Source organism: Accipiter gentilis, chromosome 5 (assembly GCF_929443795.1).
Source record: "Accipiter gentilis chromosome 5, bAccGen1.1, whole genome shotgun sequence".
Classification (NCBI taxonomy): domain Eukaryota; kingdom Metazoa; phylum Chordata; class Aves; order Accipitriformes; family Accipitridae; genus Astur; species Astur gentilis.
This window is the reverse complement of record NC_064884.1, coordinates 15,383,197-15,407,843: the sequence shown is the minus strand read 5'-3', so window position 1 is coordinate 15,407,843 and position 24,647 is coordinate 15,383,197. Positions and strand designations below refer to the sequence as shown.

At 43.0% G+C, this 24,647-nt stretch overlaps 1 protein-coding gene across 1 annotated transcript in view; it reads left to right on the top strand.

The window, feature by feature from the left end:
• Nucleotides 1-1,978: 1,978 nt before the first annotated feature.
• JAG1 (jagged canonical Notch ligand 1) overlaps nt 1,979-24,647 on the top strand; it is a 37,688-nt gene continuing 15,019 nt past the window's right edge. Inside the window, exons 1-5 of the mRNA XM_049800553.1 lie at nt 1,979-2,669; nt 3,653-3,958; nt 14,773-14,824; nt 20,320-20,574; nt 21,560-21,620. Of these exons, the coding sequence (XP_049656510.1) occupies nt 2,592-2,669; nt 3,653-3,958; nt 14,773-14,824; nt 20,320-20,574; nt 21,560-21,620 (752 nt within the window). The 5' untranslated portion in view covers nt 1,979-2,591. The remainder of the gene's footprint in view (nt 2,670-3,652; nt 3,959-14,772; nt 14,825-20,319; nt 20,575-21,559; nt 21,621-24,647) is intronic.

The window sequence follows — 24,647 nt, the reverse complement described above, 5'->3', positions numbered from 1 at the left end:
AAACAGGTGGAGTAACCTTTTGCAGAAAGGCTAACTCCAGACCTGCCCTAAAGGTATGGAGCATACTAGCAAGCGGCAGGGTATTTAAAGGCCCAGAGGAGCACATATGTGGCACTTGTGAATGAGTAACATTTAAACAGTCTGTGGAAGCTAACCAACACCCACTGAAAAAAGAAGAGAGGCACTGGTTCTTGTATCACCAAACTGCAGCCACTTTGTGGATAAAACACAATGAAGGCTTTCCAGCCTAAGAAAAGTTAATGACTCCAAGTAAGGAACAACTGATACTATTAGAACTTCTGGGCTGAATGAGGCTGGAAGGAGTATTCGGCAACCGTGCACCTAACAGGCGTGCCAAAATTGCTGGTATGTAATCTAAGTTTTGAACTCACAAATGGGAAGTGATTTGCAGGAGTCTGATGAAAGTATGAGCATGATTCTAGGGTTAGGGGCACAAGGACCACCAGCTTCACAGCCTTAGATGCTGCATAACGGGACAGACCTCACTACAGCCAAGAACAGGCATGCACTTTGCTTTTGCCATAGTAAATGAAAACAAAGGATATAAAATTGGGTCAGAAATCTTGTTTTCCTCTATACCACTGACTCTGGTGTATAAAATAGACATTCACATATCTACTGTGTGAGATCAGGGTGGAATAGGAGATGGGGATGTAAGAATGGCTTTTCTGGGTCAGACCAAAAGTCATGTAGGCCAGGTTCCTATCTCCAGCACCTCAGGAAGAAAGGGACAGTGACGCAGTGACAGTTCCAAGCACACTCACCCAACTTCTAGTTCAGTGGCTCAGGGACTTCCCAAACCAGAGACAAAATTAGGGGTGGGGTTTTGGGGTTTTTTTTGTTGTTCAATGCCCTTTGATGCGTGGGTCTTCCTCTGGGAGCTAGTCTGAACACTTTTTGCTACTGTGCAAACTGTTGGGCTTTTTAGTGTCCTGTGGCAAGGAGTCCCACAGTCCCACCTGGCTACGTGCCACAGGACCCTGCTCCTGAAATGATGTGCCTGACAAACCCCAGCACTCACTTGGAAGCTGGGTAGCTGGGACATGAGTCTCCAGCACCGGGAGCAGGCGAGCCTGAGGGAGCCTCTGCACTCAGCCAACGGTATCTTCCCCGGACTAATCAGCCCGGAGCTGTAGCTGAGGGATATGCCCCACTTCCAGCTCTTTCCCTCCTGAACCACAGGAGATGCTTGGCGGTGCAGCCTCGTGTTAAGGAGAGGACAACGAGTCCGACGGGGACGACTGCCACCTCCGCTTCCGTCAGGAGAGCCGCTGGCCAGGCCGGCAGCCACTACCTCAGCGATCGGGCCGTCCGTCCCTCCTTTCCCCTCGGGGAGCAAAAACCCGCTGCCAGGGAGCGCCGTCACCTCAGCGGCCCCGCCGCCCCCTCAACGGCCCCTCCTCAACGGTCGCGCCGCGAGCGCGCGCGCGCCCCCCACCCCGTAAAAGCTGCGCTGCCTCAGGTAACGAGGGTGGCTGCCGCCGGCTGAGGGCAGGGGGAGTTTTCGCTTCCAAAGCGACCCCAAAGGTTTCATTTTTCCTTCAGCCAGCCCCGAGGGGGCCAGGAGGAAGGGGCTACGGCTCCCGCTCCGCTCCCGGGCAGGGAGGACCCGCACGTCCCTTCAGCGAGGGGCGGGCGGGAAAAGCCCTCTCCTCCGCGCGGCGCTGCCTCAGCCGCGGGCACCGCGGAGGGAACGCGCCCGCCCGCCGCTCCTGAGCCGCCTCAGCGAGGCCGCGGCGGGCTCCTGCTCCAGGTAGCCCGGGAGGCACCTGCGGAGCAGGGCTTCCCGAGGGAGGTGGGGCGGCGCGGCGGGCTGCGGCTCGGGGCCGGGGCCGGGGCTCGCCACCTCCCGCGGCCGGCTAGCTCTTCCTCCTCTCTGCACCGTCTTCTCCGCCTCCTCCTCTCCTGAGCCGGTACCTGCCTTCCCCTACTCCTGCCATTCCCCTCCCTCCTTCCCTCCTCCTGCCCCCCTCATGCATATGGATGGACGCATGCGCGGGCGGGCGGCCTCCCCGCCTGCCGCCGTGGGCTAGATGAAGCCGAGCGGCGGCGGGGCTCCCAGACGGGCGGCCGGCTCCCGGGCGGTGTGTGTGCTGCATGTGCGTGCGTGCGTGTGTGTGTGCGCGCGCGTGTGTGTGTGCGTGTGTGTGTGTGTGTGTCTCGGGGGGGGGGGGGGCGGGGGGCTCGCCGCGCCTCCAGCGCGCGGTGGCTGGCGACCTGAAAGAAATAAAAGGATCGGGATAATAATCGCAATAATTAAAAAAGAGAGAGAGAAAAGAAAAGGGAAAGAAAAGAGGGAGGCGAGAGAATAAGGAGAATAAAAGGAGGCTGGGCTGCTTTGCATTGAAGACCGGGGCGCTATTGAAAGCGCTTGAAAAGCGGCGTTGTTCGGCGCGGGTGCGCGCCGCGGCCGGCGCGGTATATTAGAGCGGGGCGGCGGCGGCGGCGGGCAGCAGCGGCGGCGCCTCCTCCTCCTCCCCTCCTGGCCCTCCCCGTCCCGGAGCGAGCGGCGGCGGCGGCGGCCTGCAGGCGGGCGGGCAGGCAGGCAGCGCGGCGGCGGCGGCGGCGGCATGCGTGCGCCCCGGCGGGCAGCCGCGGCGGCGTGCTCCCTCGTCCTCGTCCTGGCCCTGCTGGGGCTGCGGGCAAAGGTACGTACCTGGGCACCGCGCGTCCTCCAGGGCTGCAGCCCCTCAGCGGGAGGGGAGGGAGGGAGAGGGAGAGAGAGGAAACTTTAGCGAGCCTGAGTTGGGCTCTCGAGGCCGCCGCGCAGAGCGGGTTGCGGTAATTTTGCCGCTTTTCCGCGAAACGCGCGGCTCCCGCAGTGATTGCGGTAGATGGCTTTTAAAAAAACCCAAACCTTCAGTGGTGCGCAAGGCGCTGTTGCCAAGCTCCTCCAGCGAGAGTGGAGTTAACTGCCGCTGCTAACTTTTCTGCGGAGATGGCAAACGCAGAAGTCCTCCTTGCAGCAAGACTTAATTCCCTGGGAATAAAAAATGCAATTACAGCAAACCGCTTTTTTTTCGAAATTACTTTTTTTTTTTTTTTTAACCAGGGCTAATTGCAGTACTCTTGGGGTGACTAATGAGCAAGGTCTGAATCCCAGCTGGGCAGCCTTGAGTGGGGAGGCTATTTCCCCGTCTCAGCTGCACCTCGAACAAGGCAGAGGGGTAGCATTTCCAGGGTGCTTTAGCTACATCGTTTTGTTGGGTTTGCCCTCACGTATGCACTCTTGGTTTGGTTTGGTTTTATTTTCTAAAGAATATAGAAGCTTCCCTCACACACACGGTGGTTTTCAGAGTTGGTATTTAAGGTTCTTTTTTTAGCATTAATGGCATTATTTGGTTGGGAAGATTTATGAGCCTTTCTCATGAAGGTCTGATAGGGAAAAGCTTAGAGTGGTTGGGATTATTTTTTTTTTTTAATATTTTGCATGGGCTTCTTGAAAGCACACTTAAAATACTTTCTCCTGTCTGCAGAGTTGTTGTAGATTGTGGTTGGGGAAAAAAGTGAGGTAACTGTCTGTTTCTTGTTTCTTGTTTTTTGTTTTTGTTTTTTTTTTTGTTTGTTTGTTTTGTTTTTGGTTTTTTGTTTTGTTTTGTTTTCTCCTCTGGTTCTTTCTTGGGATTAACAGGTGACTTTAGCATCGGGACAGTTCGAGTTGGAGATCTTATCCATGCAAAATGTGAATGGTGAACTGCAAAATGGAAATTGCTGTGATGGCACCCGAAACCCAGGAGATAAAAAATGCACCAGAGACGAGTGTGATACCTATTTTAAAGTTTGCCTGAAGGAGTATCAATCACGGGTCACTGCTGGTGGTCCTTGCAGCTTTGGATCCAAATCCACTCCCGTCATTGGAGGAAATACCTTCAATTTAAAGTACAACCGGAATAATGAAAAGAACCGGATTGTTATCCCTTTCAGCTTTGCCTGGCCGGTGAGTTGCATGGCCTGCTCTGGCTCTGTGTCTGTTGGATGGTGCTGTTTGAGATGGCCATAGTAAGCTAGCTGAGCTCTAACTTCTTGCGCAGGGGGAGAGGGACCAGGATTGGGGAGGGAGCAGGCGTCTTGGCAAGAGCATCGGGAATCCGCAGCACAGAAATGAGTAAAATGTGGTGGTGTTTTTGTTTTTGTTCCCTGGGGCTCACAATGCACAGCCTGTTAAATTTGAAAGTCAGATGTGCAGTGAGGGGGATCTAAATGGGTCAGGGAAGCAAACCCAGTATCTCTGCACTTTACAGCATGAATAAGTCTCTTGAGACTTAGAAGGTCAGAAGTTCATTTTTTTTCTTTTTTCTTTTTTTTTTTTTCTTTTTTTCCCTAACCAGTGAAGTCTTGGGCTTAAGCCAAAAGAGCAGTGGGTTAGGGGCTGTAGAGGGATCCCGTGTGAAAAGTGTGTGTCATAGCTGGCCTCCTTCCCTGGAGCGTGTTTGGGAAGGCTTCCTGCTTCTCCCAAGGGGAAATCTTGCTGCGCTGCTTGGTGTTGATGGGAGCTGCTGTTACTGCTCTTGTTGAACTAGTTGCCAGCTTCCCTGGGAAGCTTGCTATGTTTTGAGACACTTGCAGCCTCTAGAAGCTAAAGACTGAGAAAAAACTATCCTTAGCTTATGGTCCATTTCACCTACTCCTCCTCACAGCACACCTTTTTCTGGCTACTTGCCTCGGCAGTCCATAGATTCTGTCTTCCCTCTAGTTGTGTGCAAAACTTGATGGCTCAAGGAGGTGGGGCTCTGCCACGCACTTTCCCGGCATTGTCCACTCTAACAAATACCGTTTAGCCTTGTAGAGCGGTGAGATGGAGTATCGGTGACCCCTTCATTAGCTGAAGCGTGCTTTGCTGTTGGTCACGTAAAGAAACACTTGCTTAGACTTCAGTGCTGCTTGTTTCTTCTGCTCGAGAGGGTTGAAGCTTTGAATATGGTCAGCTCTGCAGTGGAGTCCTGTACTTGCTGCACAGAAACTGAGGACCACCTTTACAAAATGGCTATCACCCAGGACAGACCCACAGATGCAGGCTGCAGGGATGTAGGGTTTTTGGACATAGAAGACTGCTGTGGCTTTGGATGGCAGGAGGTGCATTGTTTTGTGCCCAGCAGTACTGCACACAGGCAAGCAAAAACTGAGGATGACTGGTCTGAGGGCCTCTTATGCACACACATCAGTTTGTCTTTTTGAGGTGGCTCTCTGGGATGCTGTGGTGTAAAACCTGAAAACTCCCAAATTTATGCTCTTAAAACTTGTATTTAGAGATCACCTAGGAAACAAAACTGTTCCCCCCCTGCACCCCCCCCCCCCTTCTCCAGAGGTGCTGAGCAGACAATTTCTCACTGACTGCCTTGGGATATGTTGATGCTCAGCAGTTTTGAAAATCCAGTCATCCTAACCTAGATGCCTAAGGTCATTTTTGTGAGGGGAGGAGGGCTCTTACGTGCACGCAGGGGAGGGGTGAATCTTGTTTCCTATCCTCTGTCACTATCACAGTTGGCGAGATGGAAGCATGCGTAGACTTTCCGCTCCTTCCAAAGCTTGGCTCTTCCTAGTTAGATAAGGACTGGTTGCTGGGGGAGCCTGGACTTTTGGGGGAGAAAGCCCGCCCCAAAAGCATTCCTTCTCCAGCTGCAGTGTAGACACCCACTTTGTAGTCCTACCGCCAAGTGCTGCAGGCAGCCATGTGTTCTTGAAATGTCCTGTGCTGCCTCCTACCTGCCTCCTCTGTCAGTTGTGACTTCTGGAGTGTTGAGGGCTGGAGAGGCACAAGGGTGAAATCAAGTCTGCATTTTTAAGGAGATGGTATTACAAAGTACAATAGCAGAGTTAACAAAAGTATTCTCTGTTAGAAGTACAAGTCCTTCCTTTCTTTCTCTTTTCTTTCTCTTTTTTTCTAACATGGCATGAGATAAAACTGTTATCAAATATGCCATCAAAGGGATAAAGGGCTTTGTAAAAATCTGAGGTATTTGAAGCTCTGCCAATGGCTGCAGCGCTTGTGTTGCAGATTTTGACTTTTTTCAGAAAAGTCAGGTTCATCAAGGACTTTCTTTTTTTTAACTAGCCCCCTAGCCTACTCCCAGTAATTCCAGTGCCTTGAATCTGAAGATACATGTATGTATGTAAAAATGATGTGAAAACTGAATGTGTTCCTTCTAACAACTCCTTTCTTCATAGGGTTGGGAAGGGAAATCTGTGGGTAGAGGGTGGGTTTTTGGGGGTGGGGACCCTGGGACAAGTTTCTTAAGCTTGCCTGCATCTTAGTAAAAGAAATGCTTCTATTGTCCTGCTGAATCTAATTGAGCACTAGAATCCTAGAGCAGCAGCAGCAAAACTCCAGTGCAGCCTTTGAAATGTGTAAAACTCGACAACTTCAGACACTCTGGTTCCTAAGGCTGGAATTTTTTGAATAAACTCTTGCATATTCCCATGCAGAAATGCACTTTTTGAGATTGTGATGATAGTCTGTTTGCAATTATCAAGCCTGCCTCCCAGCTTTAACTTCCATAGGACACAGCTTTTATGCTAGCCATTGTGACTTTCAAATGGTATTTGAACAAAAGAATATTTAATGTGGCTAAGCTCTTATTTGTACTAAAATTGTGTACACAAATAATTTTAGGCATTTTGAAAGCTCTACAGATAAAGTAGTAAACTTAATTAGTCAAATCTGATGCTGAAATTTCAGAACTTAAAAAAAATTCTTCAGATGGGTGAATACTGTTGACTTTACTAAAAGCTTGTGACTAGCATTGCATTTACCAATGTGGCTAATCATGAGAGTTGTCTTTGAATACATCCAACTGAAAATTATAGTAAAGGTAATAGGAGCTAGACCAAAATGTTAATCATATTGCACTTGAAAATTCATGCTCATCTCTGAATATGTATTGTTTGTGTTCCTACTGTCTGAGGGAGGCTTTTCTTGGATGTTCCAGCTTGAGTTGGTAACATTAAGAAGTCTTTTTGCCTTGAGTACTTTAAAAAAACCAAACAAACAACAAAATAAAACAACAAAAAAATCTTTTCCCATGTCAAGCTGCCCCCTTACGCTGCTTGTGGAAAATAGTTATATTGCATTAGAGGCCTTTATTCATCATGCAGGAGAGAAAGAAAAGAGAATGGCATGCTTTAAACGTATTGTTAGATTTGGCTTGTAGTTGTAACGTAGACTTGAAATGTTGGAGTCTTATGAATAACTTACGTGGTTTGCTCTTGTCAGTTTTGATATGTACCCCTGTGAGTAATGGGTGTGGAGATGGTGGGCCATAAATTAATTTAAGTGATGGGAGGTTTGAGTAAGTTGCTAGGAAACAGGGCAGCAGACCATCATAAAGGAACTGGAGTGCATCAGAAAGCTGCCCCTGCAGTAGCTAGCAATTCTTCAGTAAATTGAAACAATAGGGATGATGATTTAAAAAAACCCCAAACATGTAGGCTTGCTTCTTGCATTCATTTTGAGACTTCAGTGACTTTCTCGACAGGCAAACTTGGCTTATGAAGCCATATAGAAAAGTATGGAACAAAAGAATTTCCATGTTCCACTTGTCAAAGTCTGTCTCAACAAGTTTTGTTTCATGGTAGACACATGCTCTTCTCTGACATAAATCAAATCTCTTGCCTTTCTTAAAGAATCCAAAGTGTGATGTGTGCTACACCTTAAGGGAGCTGTGCTTGAATTAACTAAGCAAAGCTTAGCACTGAACTTTGCTTTTGTGTAAAAGATCTTTTGGGGGTTTGGCGAGACTGAGTAAGGAGGAGGTCAAATTTGGCAATTCCTTTGGTATGCATAGCTCTAATTTCAAACGGCTCGTTTATCCTGAAATTATGATCTTTGTAATTATTTAATATTGGGGCTGATTATACCAACACACCAGGAAACTACTGAGGTGGAAAAAACCCTCCAGCATCTAAATGACTTTAGCTTAAAATACAATTAAAAGCGTTTTAAACATCTTATTTCAATCTTACTAAAAAAAGAAAATAGTCAGCCTTTCCCCTTTTTAATGACAAATCTTACTGCTACTGGTTCCTGAAGATGTAAAATACATTTTTTTCTGGGTATGGGTTTGTTTTTTCTGGCTAGAAAGAGATAATGAAAGAGCTTTAGTGTGTTTTAAGCTTCCTGAACTTTTTCCCCCGGTCTTGACACAAGACATGTTAAAGTTAACAGCCTTTTGAATCTGAGAGAAAAATATCATTTCATTCAACTGTTGTGGTGGTGGTGTTTTTTTTAAAAACAGTAGGTCACAGTCATAAAACTAAAGCTTGTTTTTTGATTTTGATTTTCTCTCCCTCCAGTTAACTTTTGAAAACTTGTGGAAGCAAATGCTAGATATTGTTCAAGCTTTTCTTAAAGAATGCCTGATAAGCCATCTTGGAGCATGAGTAGATCAGAAGAAATTTTTATAATAACAAAATACATATTAATCAAATCTACACTGTGTCATTTATTGTTGACTAATAATTCAAGAATAAATCTTCAGCACTGAAAGTGCAATGTATTGCCTAGGATTACTATCTAAAACAGAGCTGTGAGTATTAAGTGATATCTGAAGCATAATTAGCATCCACAAGGCTGTTTTTTCCCAGGACTGCAGAGAAGCGATGTATCCATTTGCAGGTTTGGACTTCTTACATGTTCTTAAGAGTTATTTATGTTCCATTCAGTTCAGAACTTCATCTTCCTGGTAAATCTATTTGACTATATTACCATAATATGTCTAAAAATAAATCTTCATCCTGCCTGCTCCTAGCATTTTTGTTCTTGTTATAATAAAGGCCTGCTCTAGTTTAACTTCATTGGCAGCTGGACTGGGCCTAACATTGAAGTTTATTGCTAAACTTTCTCAAACTACATGCATCCAGCACTGTCAGCTTGTTTATGCAGCTGGAAGTCTGCATGTCTGAAAATGAATTGCATAAAATTGATGCTTTATGCTTAAAACTCTAGTTAAGTCAAGGAAACTTATGAAGGTTGGAATAGAAGTAAACTAGTTCTGAAGCTAGTAGAATTGGGCCTTAGCTAATTAAGTGAGATGATGTGCCACATAAGAGGCTTGCACTCTTACATGGCACTTATTCCCCCTTCAGTTCTGAAGTCTGATACCCTGCAGTACGTGTAAAAACCTTATGCTACAGTTCTTAAAAGTATTTCTGTGTAGATAATACTAACAGCAGGATTGGTTTTGAAAATTCAAACTAAACTTGATTTTGCATTTCTGCTGATGGATAGAAGTTTTAAATGTTAATTGACACAGTTCTAATAATTTTAGCTGGTAACCCATATATGCCGTAACATGGGGAAAGATGTCAAAACTAGGAGCTGTTGTGTTCATTTCTTGGTCATCTGCGGAGCTCGTAGTTCCGTGGTCACTGTTGTGCAGCATAAGTTATACTCGTTATTCTTGTAGTATTCAGAAGAAACTGTAAAATGTGGATAGAAGTGGTTAAAGAGGTTTGTAAATAGTCAAACATGCAGAGTCCCTTACCAGCTCAACCCAGTTCTTATACACTTAGGTAAATAAGTAGGAAGACTTCTTGTTCAGGCTTGCTCTATGTGAACCTGACTGTTTTGCTTGGCTGGCTACTAGGTATTCTCTCTATTAACCTTGCCACCCTTTTGTAACTGGTGCATTTAATTATCAGTGGGATGCTTTAAACAGGTAGGGGGACTGATAAGAGCAGGTAATCTACTTGTTGGGGAAGGTTGAAAGCAACCATTGACATTTTGGCCTACCTGCTAGTCTTTGACAAGCAGGGCTCCGTGAGAAAATAACTCTGTAACTAGATAAGGTGCTGATTAAAATGCTGTTGTTGTATGAAGCACCCTGGTAGCTGAGATCACTTAAAATCATTAGTTTAAAAAGAAAGTAAAAAAAAAAAACAACTATACGTTTCTCTCTCTCTTTAAGGAGGGGAAGAGTGAGGGAGGACCCCAAGTCTCCCCCCTCTCTCTATCCCAGTACATTGTTCAGTTAATGCATGCTAGTTTTATGATTGGAATACATTGTAGTCCGGCCACCCAGACAGAGGTATTGACTGCTAATATTAACCAAGAACAATAGTGTGGCCATACTGACTGCAGTGAGGATTATAGAACATAATGGGGCCTATCCAAAAATAATGCTAATACAGGACAAGCAACAGGAAGCAGCAGTAGACTCAGCATTGCTCGGCTCCCAGACAAACCATGGACTTACTTCACACAATGGCAACTTCAGCACATTATGTATTCACAGGATACTCATTATTCCAGCAGGCTTGCCAGATCAGAGATCAGCCTGGTTTACTGGATGCTTAAGCGTATGCATAGTTTGGATAGCGGTACTTTTGTGTCCATCATTTGGCAGGAGGGTGGCAGTTGTATCGCAGAGAAGGTCTTGACTTCGGTTACTGGCTTGGCTTGTGCCAAGGCAGAATGGGGGGGGGAAAGTCTCTTCTGGAAGCTGCTAATATAGTTAAATTTGTTATCATGTCTCCTTTATGTGGCAATGAAGTGTTTACTGGCACTAACAGCAATGAAGGAACTACTCAAAATGAAGACTAAAGGAACAGTGTGCTTTGCATTCATATGGGCATGTTCTGATGGGGCTCTTGGCTGGACTACCTGCTTGAGGTTCAGCCTAGCTCTTGGCCATGGTCTCTGAGGTGTGAGATTGTTACAGCTTAGCCTTTGTTTATATATGCAGGGTTGAGAGAGTAACAACTTTATAGGGTGTTGCCTTATCCTTATGTAGGCTGGCCCAAAGAAGAGCTTCCTGATGATGTTGCATTCAACAAAGGGTTAAGAGGGTTAGGTTGTCTGTTGTCAGAGTTGACTGGCTGTCCATGGCATGATGTTGTGGCTCATCTATATAGCGTCATCGTGACTTGTCATATGGCAACAGGGGTACCCAAGTGAGAGTCTTGCTGACATTCAGAGGAAGTGGTTTTGTGACTAGCCTTAACTCTGCTCAGAGATACCCTCCTCCCTGGCCTTTGGGCACTTTGAAATATGCCTCAGTTTCCCTCTTCCCTGTCTCGCCTCCTTCTTCTAGCTGAAGGGAGGAGGGATTGCCGGTGCTCTTGGCAATTTGCTGTGGCCTGCTGTGACAGCGTGCCAGTCTCCTTGCCGTCTTCCCTAGGATGCAGGCAGGGTGGGGGCACCGTTCTCAAACTGGTCTTCATAGCTGTGCATGGCTGGCAGAGCATGAGGAGAACATTGCTGGGCTTAACCTGCTCTCCTTGTTTGGCAGAGGAGGAGCAGGCGCAGCACTCAGAATGCAAACTTCCCACTGCATTTGTCTAGTCATGGTTTCACATGTTCAGCAAAGCTCTTGCATGGTTTAACCACAAGGATAGGAGGGAAAGAAGTTTGACTAGTTGCAACCTCTTTCAAAAAGGAGGCAGTCCTTTCACTAATGAGGCTGATGTTTTAATCTTGCTCTGTCCCACTGACTTGCAGAATGCCTTTAGAAGCCAAAGTACAAAACCACCTCTTTTGTGTGGATGTCTGGCTGAAGGGAGGGGAGAAGGTAATCAAGCTGAGAGCTTTAAACACCTTCTGCTTACCTGGAGCTGCTAGTATTTCATTTAAATAACCAGAAAAGAAGTTTCATTGCCCTTTCAGACCCTTAAAAGGGATGGTTTCCGATGGCTTTCAGGGTCTTAATAGTCTTTCTTGAGTTGTATTATCAATGGATCAAGACTAAATTGTGGTGTCTTGTCATTGAGGAGAATAGCTCTTGCACATTGGTGCTTTCTTTGTTTTCTGGAGTGTGAACTTAACCATTTCCATCCTCTCATAGCTTAACTCATAGGAGTTTTGCTTAAATTTGACCATGCTGCCTTTCAGTCCTCTGGGCTGATCAAACTGTGGATGTTCTGCAAGTGTGCCGGCATGCTGTTTCTTTCAAGCTGCCTTTCCTCTCAAGCCAGAATCCCTGCCTTCTGGTCAAGCTCAGGTTTACAGTGGCTAATTGGGTGTGACTCCAGAAAGTTCACTGCTGCCTTGCTGCCTAGGTCATTTCTTTGATGGAATAAGGTGCATGATGTGGAATTCTTGTGTCCGGATATATATATATTTATTCAAAGATGGGCAGAGGTCATCTATGGGCATGGGAAAAGTTAAACCTCCATGCTGTAAGTAGTCATTCCTGAGATATCTGAATTGTTGATCTATAGAGTGGGGATGACATGCACTTTAAAAAAAAATCTCAACAGTGCAGTCTTTGCACAAAATTGGGGTTTTTGGGGGCGGGGGGAGAATTGGCTAGAGGTATGCAACAGTTGGATTGTTGAGGGGTGTGTGCTCATGTTGTTGTGGGACTGTGGGTGTCTGTGTGCCTTTTATTCAGAAGTGTCCCATCTTGAACACAAAGTCTTGTCCTCTCTGCCTCAGGCTGAGAGAGACAGAGCCAGGACATTAAGCTGCTATTCTTCGTATCATCCCTTTTCAGGACAGGAATTCTTCATTTAAAATACTCAGATGAGGTAAGAGGAGGCACATAGAAACAAGGGAATTGCTAGGGTAGGTCTATTTCCCCCTGCATTTTGTTTCCATCTAGTTAAGCAGAAGTGTCTTCTCTCTTCAAGCAAACTCCTGTGTGGTGTTGGAAAGTGGTCACACAAGTATCTAGCAACAGTAGCACTTAAAGCTAGGATTCAGCCTTTCCTTTCCTTAAGGGCTAGGTGTGTTGGTAAACAGTCCTGAGAACCAACTGGGAACTGTTGCTATGAGTTTAGACAAAATAATCTTCCAAAACAATTATGCAAGGCTGAAAGGAAAACATCCTTAACTTTATTGGAAGTAGTGCTAGTTGCCATAATTCATTCTCTATATCATAATATTTTTTCAAGCTTGCAGCAACATGTTGTGCTTGTGCTTCTCAATGTTGGTAATTAATCCAGTGAGGAAGCACCCAAGATAATGCAATCTGTATCTGTAATATGGCTCAGGAGTTCTATTCTGGTTTTGTTTGTTTGTTTTACCTCTGACTTTTGTAAGGACTTCTTAAATCTGCTTTAAATGTGTTAAATGATCATGTTGTGGTTAATTTATTTTCAGAGTGTCTTTTGTGTTGACAGACTTGGTCTAGAATAGTAAGAAATAAGATGTAACTTTCATGAAATGTTAACCAAAAATGGTTTTGGCCAGTGGAGCCTCTGCATAGAAGTTTGGGCCCATGTCTTGGCTTGCCCAGCTTTGCTTACTTTTGGAAGTGTTTTCCCACAGTTATCAGTGAATGAAATGGAATCTTAGTCTGCTTTGAATATGAAACATATTTAGGCTATATTGCAAGCTGGTGTCCATCACAAACTAGGTTTTCATTCAGAGGCTGCATGCTGTGTCCAGTCGTGAGAAAGCAGTCTGCTTCAACTCTTTTTTTTTTTCTTTTTTTTTTAATATCTCTTCCTAAGGAATTTGAGGTCTGCCTTACTCTTGCACCTTGTAGCAGCTTACTCTCAGAACTGTATTTTGGTTTCTGTTACAGAAAAGGTGTTAAGCGCTGCAGACCACAAATGAGCAGACTGTGACGGAGTGCAGATACAATTACGAAATAAACCTTACGATACACCGCTTCTATGGCAAAGCATGAAAACCCTTCATGGAGAGTTTTTGTTTGTACTATTACTGTTCTGTTCACCAGAAATATGTTATATTTATTACCTCATTTATAGTTGTTGTTATTATTATACTTTTTCAAGTCATATTTTTTCTTTTTTTTTCTCAGCTTTTTTGTGGGATGGGGAGGTGGTGTTTTGTTTTTGAATCATTCTGTAAGTTTGGATGTGGCTAGCTGAATGGCAGTTTTGAAAGATACAGCCTGGATAATAATATCTCAGAGTAGAGCTGGGGGAGGGAAAGATGTTTTAATGGCTCTTGTTCTCAAGTTAGAATTGAAGATAAAGGTGGCTTAGATGTAATAGCTGGCGTCTTTCCAACCCATGGAGTCACTTCAGTTAGTTTATGCTTATGATTATTATTACTGGAGTGCTAAAGAGCTCATTGGCAGATTAGTGCGTCTGTAAATGTGACACGGGGTGGATAGTGCATCTTCCCTTTCCCTGCTCTTCCAAATAGTCTGATTTCTGATTTTAGCCTTTGTTTTACAGTGCTTCTCTCTCACCCCACCCCCTTCCCATGTCCATCAGTTCTTCCCTCAGTTACCTGATACTTGTGGGAGCTGCAATGGCCCTCATGCAGACAAAGCTTTCAAAGGGGGTGCTGAAAAGCAAAGTCCCTAGAGATTGCGCTGTCAAGGCAGAGCTTAGTAATCTTAGCAACACTTCTTGCTTTCAGGATGGTTGGGGGAAGGGACATCAAGACTACTCTTTAACTAAAATTCTTTTGAAGCAGTTGTAGAGGGTGGGGGTTTGGTTTGGTTTTCTTGGGTTTTTTTGATGCTGCTAAGCTAGCCCAGTGTTTTCTGTCTTCCATATGCAATTCTTCCACCCATGCTTTATTGTGGCTACAGCATAGTGTCAAAGGCTGTACTTCCTGGTTAAGTACATAAGATGCATTAATGATGACAAAGATGAGCTATCCAAGGTGAAAGGTCTTCTAAGTCAGACTGGATAAGGTAGCTTATGGGGTTTCAAGAAGATCATGTTTGTCTCAAGTATAATCTATTACCTATTTATGTTTTCAAGTACTCTGTTTTAGGGCAGAGATCAGGATTTTTCTTTTTAATTAAGATGGGGGGGTGGTTTGGTTTTGGGTTTTGTTTTTTTCCTTAGTCATGTGTAGCTTTGAAACTAACTCTTATTTCTTTTTTGCAGAGATCCTACACATTGCTTGTTGAGGCATGGGATTACAATGATAACTCTACTAGTAAGTATTCATTGCACTGGTTTGTTTACTTTGGACACCTTGATTTCCTGTCCATTTAAAGGTTTTTGGTAGTCTAACGAACTTTCTGTGAAGTAGAGCATAAGGAGAGGGAGAAACTCTCCCCCAGACAATTAGGAGTAACTACTCCAGGCTCTGCAGCAGCCTGTCTCCCTCACATTGCCTGTAGAGGGTGAGTAGCTCGCTTACCTAGGCACCAATGGTGTGATGCCTAAAAATAGATGTTATTAATTTCCTCTTTCTCCTTAGGGAGAATAAAAGCCAAGGAGTTTTTTCAGGTTTTTTTGGTTTTGATTTTTTTTTAATTAGGACTGATATTCAGAAGCCTAAGTCTTGTTGACTTGGGACCTCTCTGAAAACTATGTACTTCTCAAAACTGAACATGCTGCTTTAAAAAAAAAAAAATATTAAAAAAAATCTCCATAAGACTTGGTATAGATATCTATTTAATGACTGTAGATGAGAAACAGGAGTGACTACCAGCTCTTCCTTGGGAGCTGGATGGCTAGAGATTTATATTCAGGGGTTGAAAAATATTTACCAGACACATTGGTAGAGCTGGCTGGAAATCAAGGGTGGGAATCTTTTGCCTGGAATGTCTTTGGTTGGTTTCAGAAACTTTCTGCTAAGCTTTTCCTGTTGGCTAGAGGAAGCTGTATAGAGTCTCTTGGCATATGAGCTGTTCTGCTTATTGTCTACTGTTACTGAAGTAGGTGGGCAAAATTAGCTCTATTTTGAATCTAAGGCTTTAATAGTGCATGGTAAAAGCTGCAGGAGAAAGTATGAATCTGAACTCATAAACCTTCTGTTGACACAACAAGCCTTTTCCTTCAACAAGGAAGCAGCAGCACTGTGGTCCATCTTACACAAATCTTGCAACAGCTGCTTGTAGTCCACTTTGGAATGCCAGGTGACAGCCGCACAGTAATGGAATGGACTTCATGCTTCATGAAAGAAGGGCCTTGTAGAAATGCATACAGTGCTGTGGTTTTATGTTTAAAATGGTGAAGAGTACACTGCTTAGGAATGGCCTTTGAGTCTGGGAACCTTTCTGCACAGATCTGCTCTTTAGTTCTTTTTTTTTTTTAATATACATGGGATGTCTTATTAGTTCTTAGTTCCAGAAAAGAAGTTGTCCATTGCAGATGATTCCTGTTGCCTGTTAGTGATAGCCACGGTCTGCTTTACAACAAGCCATGTTTCAACACCGTTGCAGTACCTGTGATTTCAGGCCCTACCCCAGCACAGTCATGGAGCGGTGGCTGGGAGACTTCATGGCTCTTGACTATGTAGTGTTTTATGGAGGAGTAAAAAATAGAACTGCTGCAGCAGCAGTGTTGTATTAAAAATGGAAGATGCCTGAATTCAAAATGAAGGTCTTGTTTACAGTAGGATCTGAGAGTTTTTTCAGACTGGGTCTCTGCCACTTTTACTATTATTAGAGCTCATCTTTTTTCATGAAACAACTGCATTTCCAAAGCTACACAATGAACCTTTTCTTTGCTTTCATGTTCTGGAAGTACAATTGTCTTCAGACAAAATTGCCTCATTTCTCAGCAGTGCATTTGACCAAGTGCAGACATGTTCTTACATATGTTCCTGATATGCATTCCTGCTCTAGCTTTGCTGTCACATATCCATCTGTAGGTCACTTCAGTCACTGTACTGCACAAAGCTTTTCCTTTGTACTGCATCGCTTTACTTAGAGTCAGCTTTCCCATAGCTGAAGAATAAATCTTGAAGAACTAGTTAAGGAAATCATTAGAACTAAATAATTGTCATCATATAATGTGATGAGTATTTTTTTTTGATGTCCAGGATTTTCTTTTTCTAATTACTACTGAATTGTAAGGACTCTGTGAGAGCGCGCTCTCTCTCTCTCTCTCAAAAGGAAAAGTGGGTTTAGTAGGCTTTGTGTAACTTTTCAATAGCCCTAGCATCCTCTGATGAATGCAGTTGTTGGGAGATCTAGAGTGGATGCTTCCTTCCCCCCTCTACATTCCACTCCTCCTACGTTCCCTTTACCACATACTCTCTCTTGTCTCACTTCCAAGAGTGGCTTGCAGTTAAATTCTGGCCCTGTTGAAGTTGATGAGAATTGTGCTTTGTTGGAGCCAAGATTCAACTTTAATGGTTTTCTTACTCTGGTTCTTGTCTAGATGCCATCTTGCTACTGTCGCTTCGTATATAAAGCTAATGGGGCTGACATTGCATCTCAAACTATGTCAAAGGGCTATTGTAAATTACTGGTATCAGTTGCATGCAAATTCCAGTTGGGCATAAGGTAAACCAAGCCATAACTGGAAGTTGTCTGAAACAAAGACTTTCAAAAATAACTGTGGTGTCCTTGGCCACCCAAACGGCTTAGAGGAGTCTGGGCTTTTGTTGTTGTTTGCTTCCTGATGCTACATAGTTAAAATTTCCAGAAACTGGAGCACTGAGAAGCAAAGGTGGGTAGTCACAATAGTTAGTTTCTCTGTGCCTAAAATCTTTGATACAGTTGCCCACTGAATAAAAAGACAGATTAATAGCTTTGAAGTGTAGCCATAAAAAGTGAATGAAAGTAACAAATTCTCTGACATCCAAGTGCAGAGTGGAAGCTAAAGATGTACAGAAAACCTCTCTCTTCCACTTCATCAATTGCTAATTGGTTAATGTTTCCTCTAACCTTTCTATCAAAGCATGGGATTCTGAGTCAGATGATGTCAGGGGAATTAGGAAGACCGCTTTCTCTCAAGCCTAGCTGACTGCTGCTTTTTATTTACTTAACCAATCTGCTTTGGGATTGCTTGCTATGAAACTTAAAACGTTGTTTGTACGGGCTAAGAATGGAAGAGTTGTTGCAATGCCTTCCTGAAGTCTGGGTCAGCACACTTGTGTAAGTGCATACTGACAGGTGGGAATAGGGAAGGGTGGAGAAATTTTTGTACAAGAAAGAACATGCTAATACTTCATTGTGAAAACTGTGGGTGATGGCTAATGGAAAGGGATCTTAAGTCTGTGAGACCTTACTTGAATTTAAATGTACGGCGGTAGCTTTATAACGTGTATCAAATGAAAGGCATTTTAGCCATGATCCAAAGTGAAATTGCAGCTGGTTTCCATCTGGGCCCTTAAAAAAAAAAAAATAAAGTCCAGTGGACTAATAAGGATGTTTCCTTTTGAGTTCAGCCTGTGGCTAAGGGCTCAAAAGAGCCAGTGGCTGGAGTGAGATGTCATAGACATACAGCAAGGACATGCTTCCTAATGAGCTGGAAGATAGGGGAAGAATGATAGAGCAGAGGCAAGAGGAAGGATCTCTTTTCCAGGGCGACTGTTTTTCTGGTGCCAAGGACTGAAATAGCTGTCAGTGATATGTGCCCAATTGGGAATGGGAAAAGACTGCAAAAGCAAGAGTTTGGGGCAGGGGAAGTTGGTGGTGGGTGGTTTGCAAAACTAAATTGAGTGTCATTCCCCTTTTCTTCTGCCACTTACAGGAGAAAAGGATAGAGTAGTTTTACTTGTAAGAAACAGGATGTCTTTATGCACAGACTTGGTATTTGGGGAAATGCATGTGCTTTCCAACTGTGCTGTAGATCCAGGTGTAATCTTGGCAAGTGCAGAAAGCCATCTCCAGCATGCATGAGTGGAACTATAATCGCCTGACTAGCCCCATTCAAGGCAAATAGATATGCATCTGCTTAAGTACCTCTTAGAATTAGTCAGTAATCTTGTTGATGATATCTAAGAGCCTTACACCTGCACAGTACAGGGTATGATATTGCTCTGGATAAACCAGTATGGAAAAGTCCTTAGGCATCTACATTACCTCTGAATAGGATTTAAATTAATAAAGGCCTGCATGCATTTGAAAGTCTTAGACATAGATGTGGGTTTGGGGTCTTAGTGCCAATGAATAATAAAAACTGATTTAAATGGAAAGTATTATAGAACCAGAAATACCAGAAGGTTAATAAGAAGTTGTTGCCCTTAATTTCACACTGTAAACGTTTAATGAGTGCTGTAGTCTCAAGTCAAGAATACCCCCAAAAATGGGTAAATGCTTACAATGTGTGTGTATTGACACTTTTCTGTGGTTGTACAGCAAGTGCTTTGTCTTGTCTACAGTTTTGAATAAAGTTAAGCAGGCAGGATCTAGTGGTGAATTGATAATGGTATCTGAAGCTTGAGAAGCCTGTTTGAAAGTTCCTTTTGAAAGCTATAAATCAAAGGTCCTTAGCAATACCTTTAAAACTATTTGAGATGAAAAACTGCCCATGTGTCATCTTAAGCTTGATGTAGCTACTTCATTAGTCTTCAATTCGCCTTATGTAAAATCCCCAAACTTTCTTTTGTAATTGTTGGAAGAACAAGCTGAACATAAGTACATTTTAATTCTTAACACTTGAATGTGCCAGTACTTCACGCGCTGCTTTCTAACACATCATTGGCAAACTGCCCTTCTACCTAAAATTCTTCTGTTGCTGGATTATGCTCCCAGATCCAGAACAGTGTAGCCTGGTACTTATTTTTGGTTTTGTTCCATGTCTGCAAAGATATTTTGGCTGTTTTATGATAAACTTTCACTCGGCAGTCAAGTGCTTGCTAGCAGCAGGTTGTAAGGCAGCGTCAGATCATTTAAGTCACAAGACCTGGACTACAAAGTGAAATACCACAGATATATACAATGTTCTGAGCTAATGTGAAATATTATTATTTCAAGCCATAATTTAGACAGTTGTGGGGCTCTCAAAGCCAGAAGACTTTTGCTGGAACTAAATGTCAAGTACAAAGTCTAAACTTTTAAATGCTTTATAGAGAGAAGGGGGAACTTACATCTGCAGTAATTTGAGTTCTCTGCTTGGAACTCTGGTATTCTTGAATTTTTAGTGTCAGTTAACATCTGAAGAGAGGACTTCCACAGTGTTTCTCAGCCAAAACCTGATGAGATCACTGATGTCATCTGAATGCCAGCATTGCTAGTTTTCAATTTGGTGTTTACACCAGAGTCCCAGAAGGCTGCAAACCTTTTGTGGTGCTTATGTTCCATTTGTAGACATTGCTTTATTAGGCTATTGTAGTATGATGTTTTTGTAAATATTCCAGTTAAAACAAAATTAGTACCATTAATGGAGAAACAGGGAAAACCACATTATGTACCAATATATTGGAGCTAGAAGTAAAAGCAGCTGAATTTTCTTTAATCATGAACTGTATGATTTTTATTGGATGTTCTTACACTGCAAAATGGATAAGTGATTGGCAGTAACTTAACAGTCCCTTTTGATTTCAAGCTTTGTTCAGTTTGATAATGCTGCATGTGTGTTTCAGTTAATGGTTTGTAGCTCCAGGGCAGCCTTGTCTTGCTCTCTAAAACAGAAAATTAGTAAAACCAAGTGGCTGCCTCAGAGTCTTGCCTGGAAAGTTAGAGTGCTGTGATGTGGGAGGTAATGATATCTAAACGAAGTGTTAACTCTGACATCTCTTCTGATTTCTAGATCCTGATCGCATTATTGAGAAGGCATCCCACTCTGGCATGATCAATCCAAGCCGTCAGTGGCAGACTTTGAAACATAATGCAGGAGTTGCCCACTTTGAGTATCAAATCCGTGTGACTTGTGCAGAACATTACTATGGCTTTGGCTGCAACAAGTTTTGTCGACCAAGAGATGACTTCTTCACTCACCATACCTGTGACCAGAATGGCAACAAAACCTGCTTGGAAGGCTGGATGGGACCAGAATGCAACAAAGGTTTGTGACAAATGCTTGACCCCCAAATGATCAGCGGGCTTGGATAGGATTTGAGTGCATTGTTATCCAGGTTGCAATTCAGTGATCAGTTTGTGCAGGCAACAGGGCTAAGGACTGATGGGACAGCAACTAACTCTTTACACAGAGAACTAGGGACAGGAGACTAGGTTCTGCCTTGTTTTAAAATCTTGGAGAGGTCTAAGTGCTGGGCACTTAGCAGATGTGTTCTTTTTCTGATTATCCACATCTTTGCCCTTGGGAAGAAAACCCAGCCCATTGACTTCAATGGGAGTTCTGCTGCTAACTTCAAAAAGGATTTCCGCTTTGGTGCAGAACTTCAAGAAAAGCAGGAAGGAGAGACTTGTTTTAGAGCTGACCTGGCAAGTGTAAAGCTTTGGTGTTTGAGAAGTCCCAGGCTGTTTGTTCTACCTGAGATGATGTTTAACATGTTTATTAGGGAATGACAACTTCCTAGGTAATTTCAGAAGGAGAAGGCAGGACTCTGAGTAGGAACAGACTATCAGAATGTCTTGCTGACTGAGTTTACCTGCAGTTTGAATTGATGCTCATCTTAATATCCTGTCCGTTCAGAGAGATGGCTCACAAGTAAATCCAGAGTAGTTAAAAGTTGCTCTGAATGAGATGTAAAGCCAGGGAGAGTAGGCCAGTTCACCTGCAAAAGACAGAGAAGGGAAACCTGTATACTCTAAGTGACCTGAGCTCTCTGAGGCGAGTCGGCTTCTCTTGCATAAAAACAACTCTTTGAACAGCATTAGGTACGATTCCTTTGCAAAGCTAGCTGATAGATTTCCTATCACAGAAGCCACTACCTTGGTTTTCCTTCCAGTAGACTTGATATGAGAGACTTGTTAAAACCTTGGATTTAGTAGGATTACAATGCTGGTTAGAGATTAAAACATTCCCACGAGTGTGAAGATGCAGGAAGCAGGCAGCATGCTGATACTCTCCTTTTTTGTTTTAACAGCTATTTGTCGTCAGGGATGTAGCCCCAAGCATGGTTCTTGCACAGTTCCAGGAGAATGCAGGTAAATGCTCCCTCTCCCTCCTTGTTTCCCCCCCACCCCACCAAATAATTAAACAAGTGATGCTAAACACAATAGGATTGGGGAGGGAGGGTGTTTTTGGAGTCATGTTTTTGACCAAGGCACATTATTCATGCTGACTTGCCCAGAATAAGGGGGAGCAGGCTTTTAATGCACTGATAATTTTAAGAAGCTTTTGGTTTGTGAAATGGTGGTGATGGGGGGAGGGAGGTATGGGATAAATCGTGTGAATGCTGCCTAATGAGCACTAACTAATTGTTTCTGCATAAATAGTGCAAATGTTTTGTGGGTATGTTTTTTTCCAACAGCCTGATTAATAGGCTTTTTCAACTACAAGCTTGAAGTGCAGGGTGGCTTTTCTCTCTTCTTCTCCCTTTCACTGCTTCCCCCTTCCTCCCTCCCACCCCCTGGTTTCTTCCATCAGTAGGCAAAAGTCAAGCATTCTTTAGAATGGGATTAGTTAAATCTCTCGGTTCCTTTACCATTGTGAGCCAGACTCCGAGTGCTGAGAGGTTAATAGCTGGGATGAAATCTTGTCAGTAGGCTCTGATGAATGCAGAATTCTGCTCCTGTACTTTGAAGTCCGTTCTGTCCTGGCAAGGAGACAATGAAAAGCAGAGTTTATCCATAACCCAACAATTAAATATTTGGAATGCCTCAAAATATACAGCATGTATTTACAGCACAGGGAGGTTTTCTCCCTCACTAATAGAGGGTTAAGGATATTAAATGTGGACATTCTTTATCGACAAACTGGTTTTAAGTTGCTTCATGTAACCCTTTATCATATCTGTTTACATGTGATAGGGAACTGAGGTCTTCTGAGGTTACAAAATGTTGATATTGATCCTGTGTAGGAAGGGTTAAAAGTGAAGCTTGGGTATTAATGAATAAAACTCAGAAGTCTGAAGGAACAGGAAGTAGTTTTTCTGCCTAACAAACATATTGGTGGGTTCTCTGTTGCTGGAAACTTCTGCATGAAGTGGACTGCTTTTCTTTCTAGATAAGCTGTAGTGCAAACAAGAACAAAATCTGGGGTGTCTGACTACATTATATAAGAGGTCAGCCTAAATAGTTACAGTAGTTCATTCTTTCTCTCTGTCCCTGTAATCTCTGCTTCAAAAACAAAAAAAAAATCATCAAGGAATGTTCTGAAAGTAAGGTAGGAAGTAACTTTTCATCTTCTACAACAGACACTGCAAAACGAAAGTCAAGCTGCAGGATGGACTGCTGTAGGTTGTTCAGTGATTTTAATGTTTAGCAGCACTGATACAAGCTGGTTAACCCCCAGAATACCAAATCTAAATCTTTTTTTAATTAAAAAAAAAAGAACAAAACCTGGCAAGTAGTAGGAAGTTTTGGGTGGCCAGATGGTGAGAGGAGTCTATCAGTCAAGGCTACCAGTGATTTGTGCTTCTGTCATCAGAATAAACATGCTTTGTAGGGATTGCTGTCTCCTAGTCAGAACAACAGGCTTTGTTTCCAGATTTTTTTCTTTCCTTTCTCTTTCTAAGTCTCTTACCTCCCACTCACTGCCCAGACATGCACTAGTGCTCTTATTTACTTAAGGTGCAACTTTCCCACACTTGATTTGCATAGTCTTGAAACAATGCTGTCCTTCTGGTGCTTTCAGATAACTTCTGCTTGCCAAGTTAGACCAATATCTTTAAAGTGAACACAGAAACAAGATTTTATTTTCTTTTAAGTTTTGATGAGTCATATAGCCTGCATGTTACAAATGCAACAGAGTTTTAAAAATAACATACCAGCAGAAACTGCTCTGGGTTCTGGTACAATAGACAACTTGCAAACATTCTTAAAATATCCTTTTCCCTTTTGGTGCAAGTCACTTTCTTTAATGCAGGCCAGCCAACAAAACCATATTTACTCATGAATCACTATACAAGGAAAGTTAACTTTAAATTTCTCATGAGAAACTGCTGCATACATATTATTAAACAAGAATTATTACTGTGAATCTTTTTCTGGAATTGATATCTAACTTTTTTAAAATGCTCATAGCCTTATTCAGTTTCGTTTGTTACACTTTGAAGCTGATGTTTGAAGAAAGTTGTATCTTTGGCTCTAAAGCTCATGGCTTTTTTCTGCGTGTTGGTTTTTTTTAATTACTTGTTTCTCTTTACACGTGCTTTAAAGAAAACAAAAAACTCCACCCCTTTGATTTGGCAGAAAGGAGTAAAATTCTTGATTTGGATGCCTATTTTTGCAGGTGAAGTCCCTTAGTTTTGCTTGTGTGCAAACTCACAGGCAAGTTGCTTTGAATGCAATACAAATTAAAAGGGTATGTTCCTAAATTTTGATCTTTGTGCATTCTTATTATATATCCTATGCAGAAGGATTTTCCAAGAGCTACTTGAAGGAGGTTCCTGATCTGGTTTTCTTTCATGTTTTTTGCACACAAAGACGCAAGTTGGACTAGCTTGCTTTTTTAATACCTATTTCAACAGCAGTCTATTCAAAGTCAATGAGAAATTCTTATTAGTTTGTGTGTTTAAAAAAAAAGTTGATTAGGATGCAGTTTGTCACCTGAGTTTTCTAGAAAGGAGGTTGCACTTACCACTAGCTGTGTGTGATTACCCAATGGATAGATCCTTCCAGCTTTTTCCCATGAGAAGAAATTGCCAGCAGAAGAATGGTGTGTGGGGGTTATAAATAGAAAGCTTAGCTGACTTCAGTACAGATGAAGTTTGTTTTCATAATTTAGTGACAGCTTAGTGTGTAACTGCTGCTGATCAATTACTCTCAGGACCTATTAATGAAATGCAGTAACTCAACAAACCCTTGCTTTTAATTTTCAACTTGTGTTCCTTGTTTCTCTCTATAAATCCACTTTAATTTGAAGAATCCTTGGTCTGCCTTGCTAGTGAGAACTAAATGAAAGCCAAAATGAACTTTCCGTTAAGGGGGCTTTACTTTAAAAGAATATCATCCTTTTAAGTACAGAATTCAGGTAGCTCATTGATAGTGGCAGTAAATACTTTAAATAAT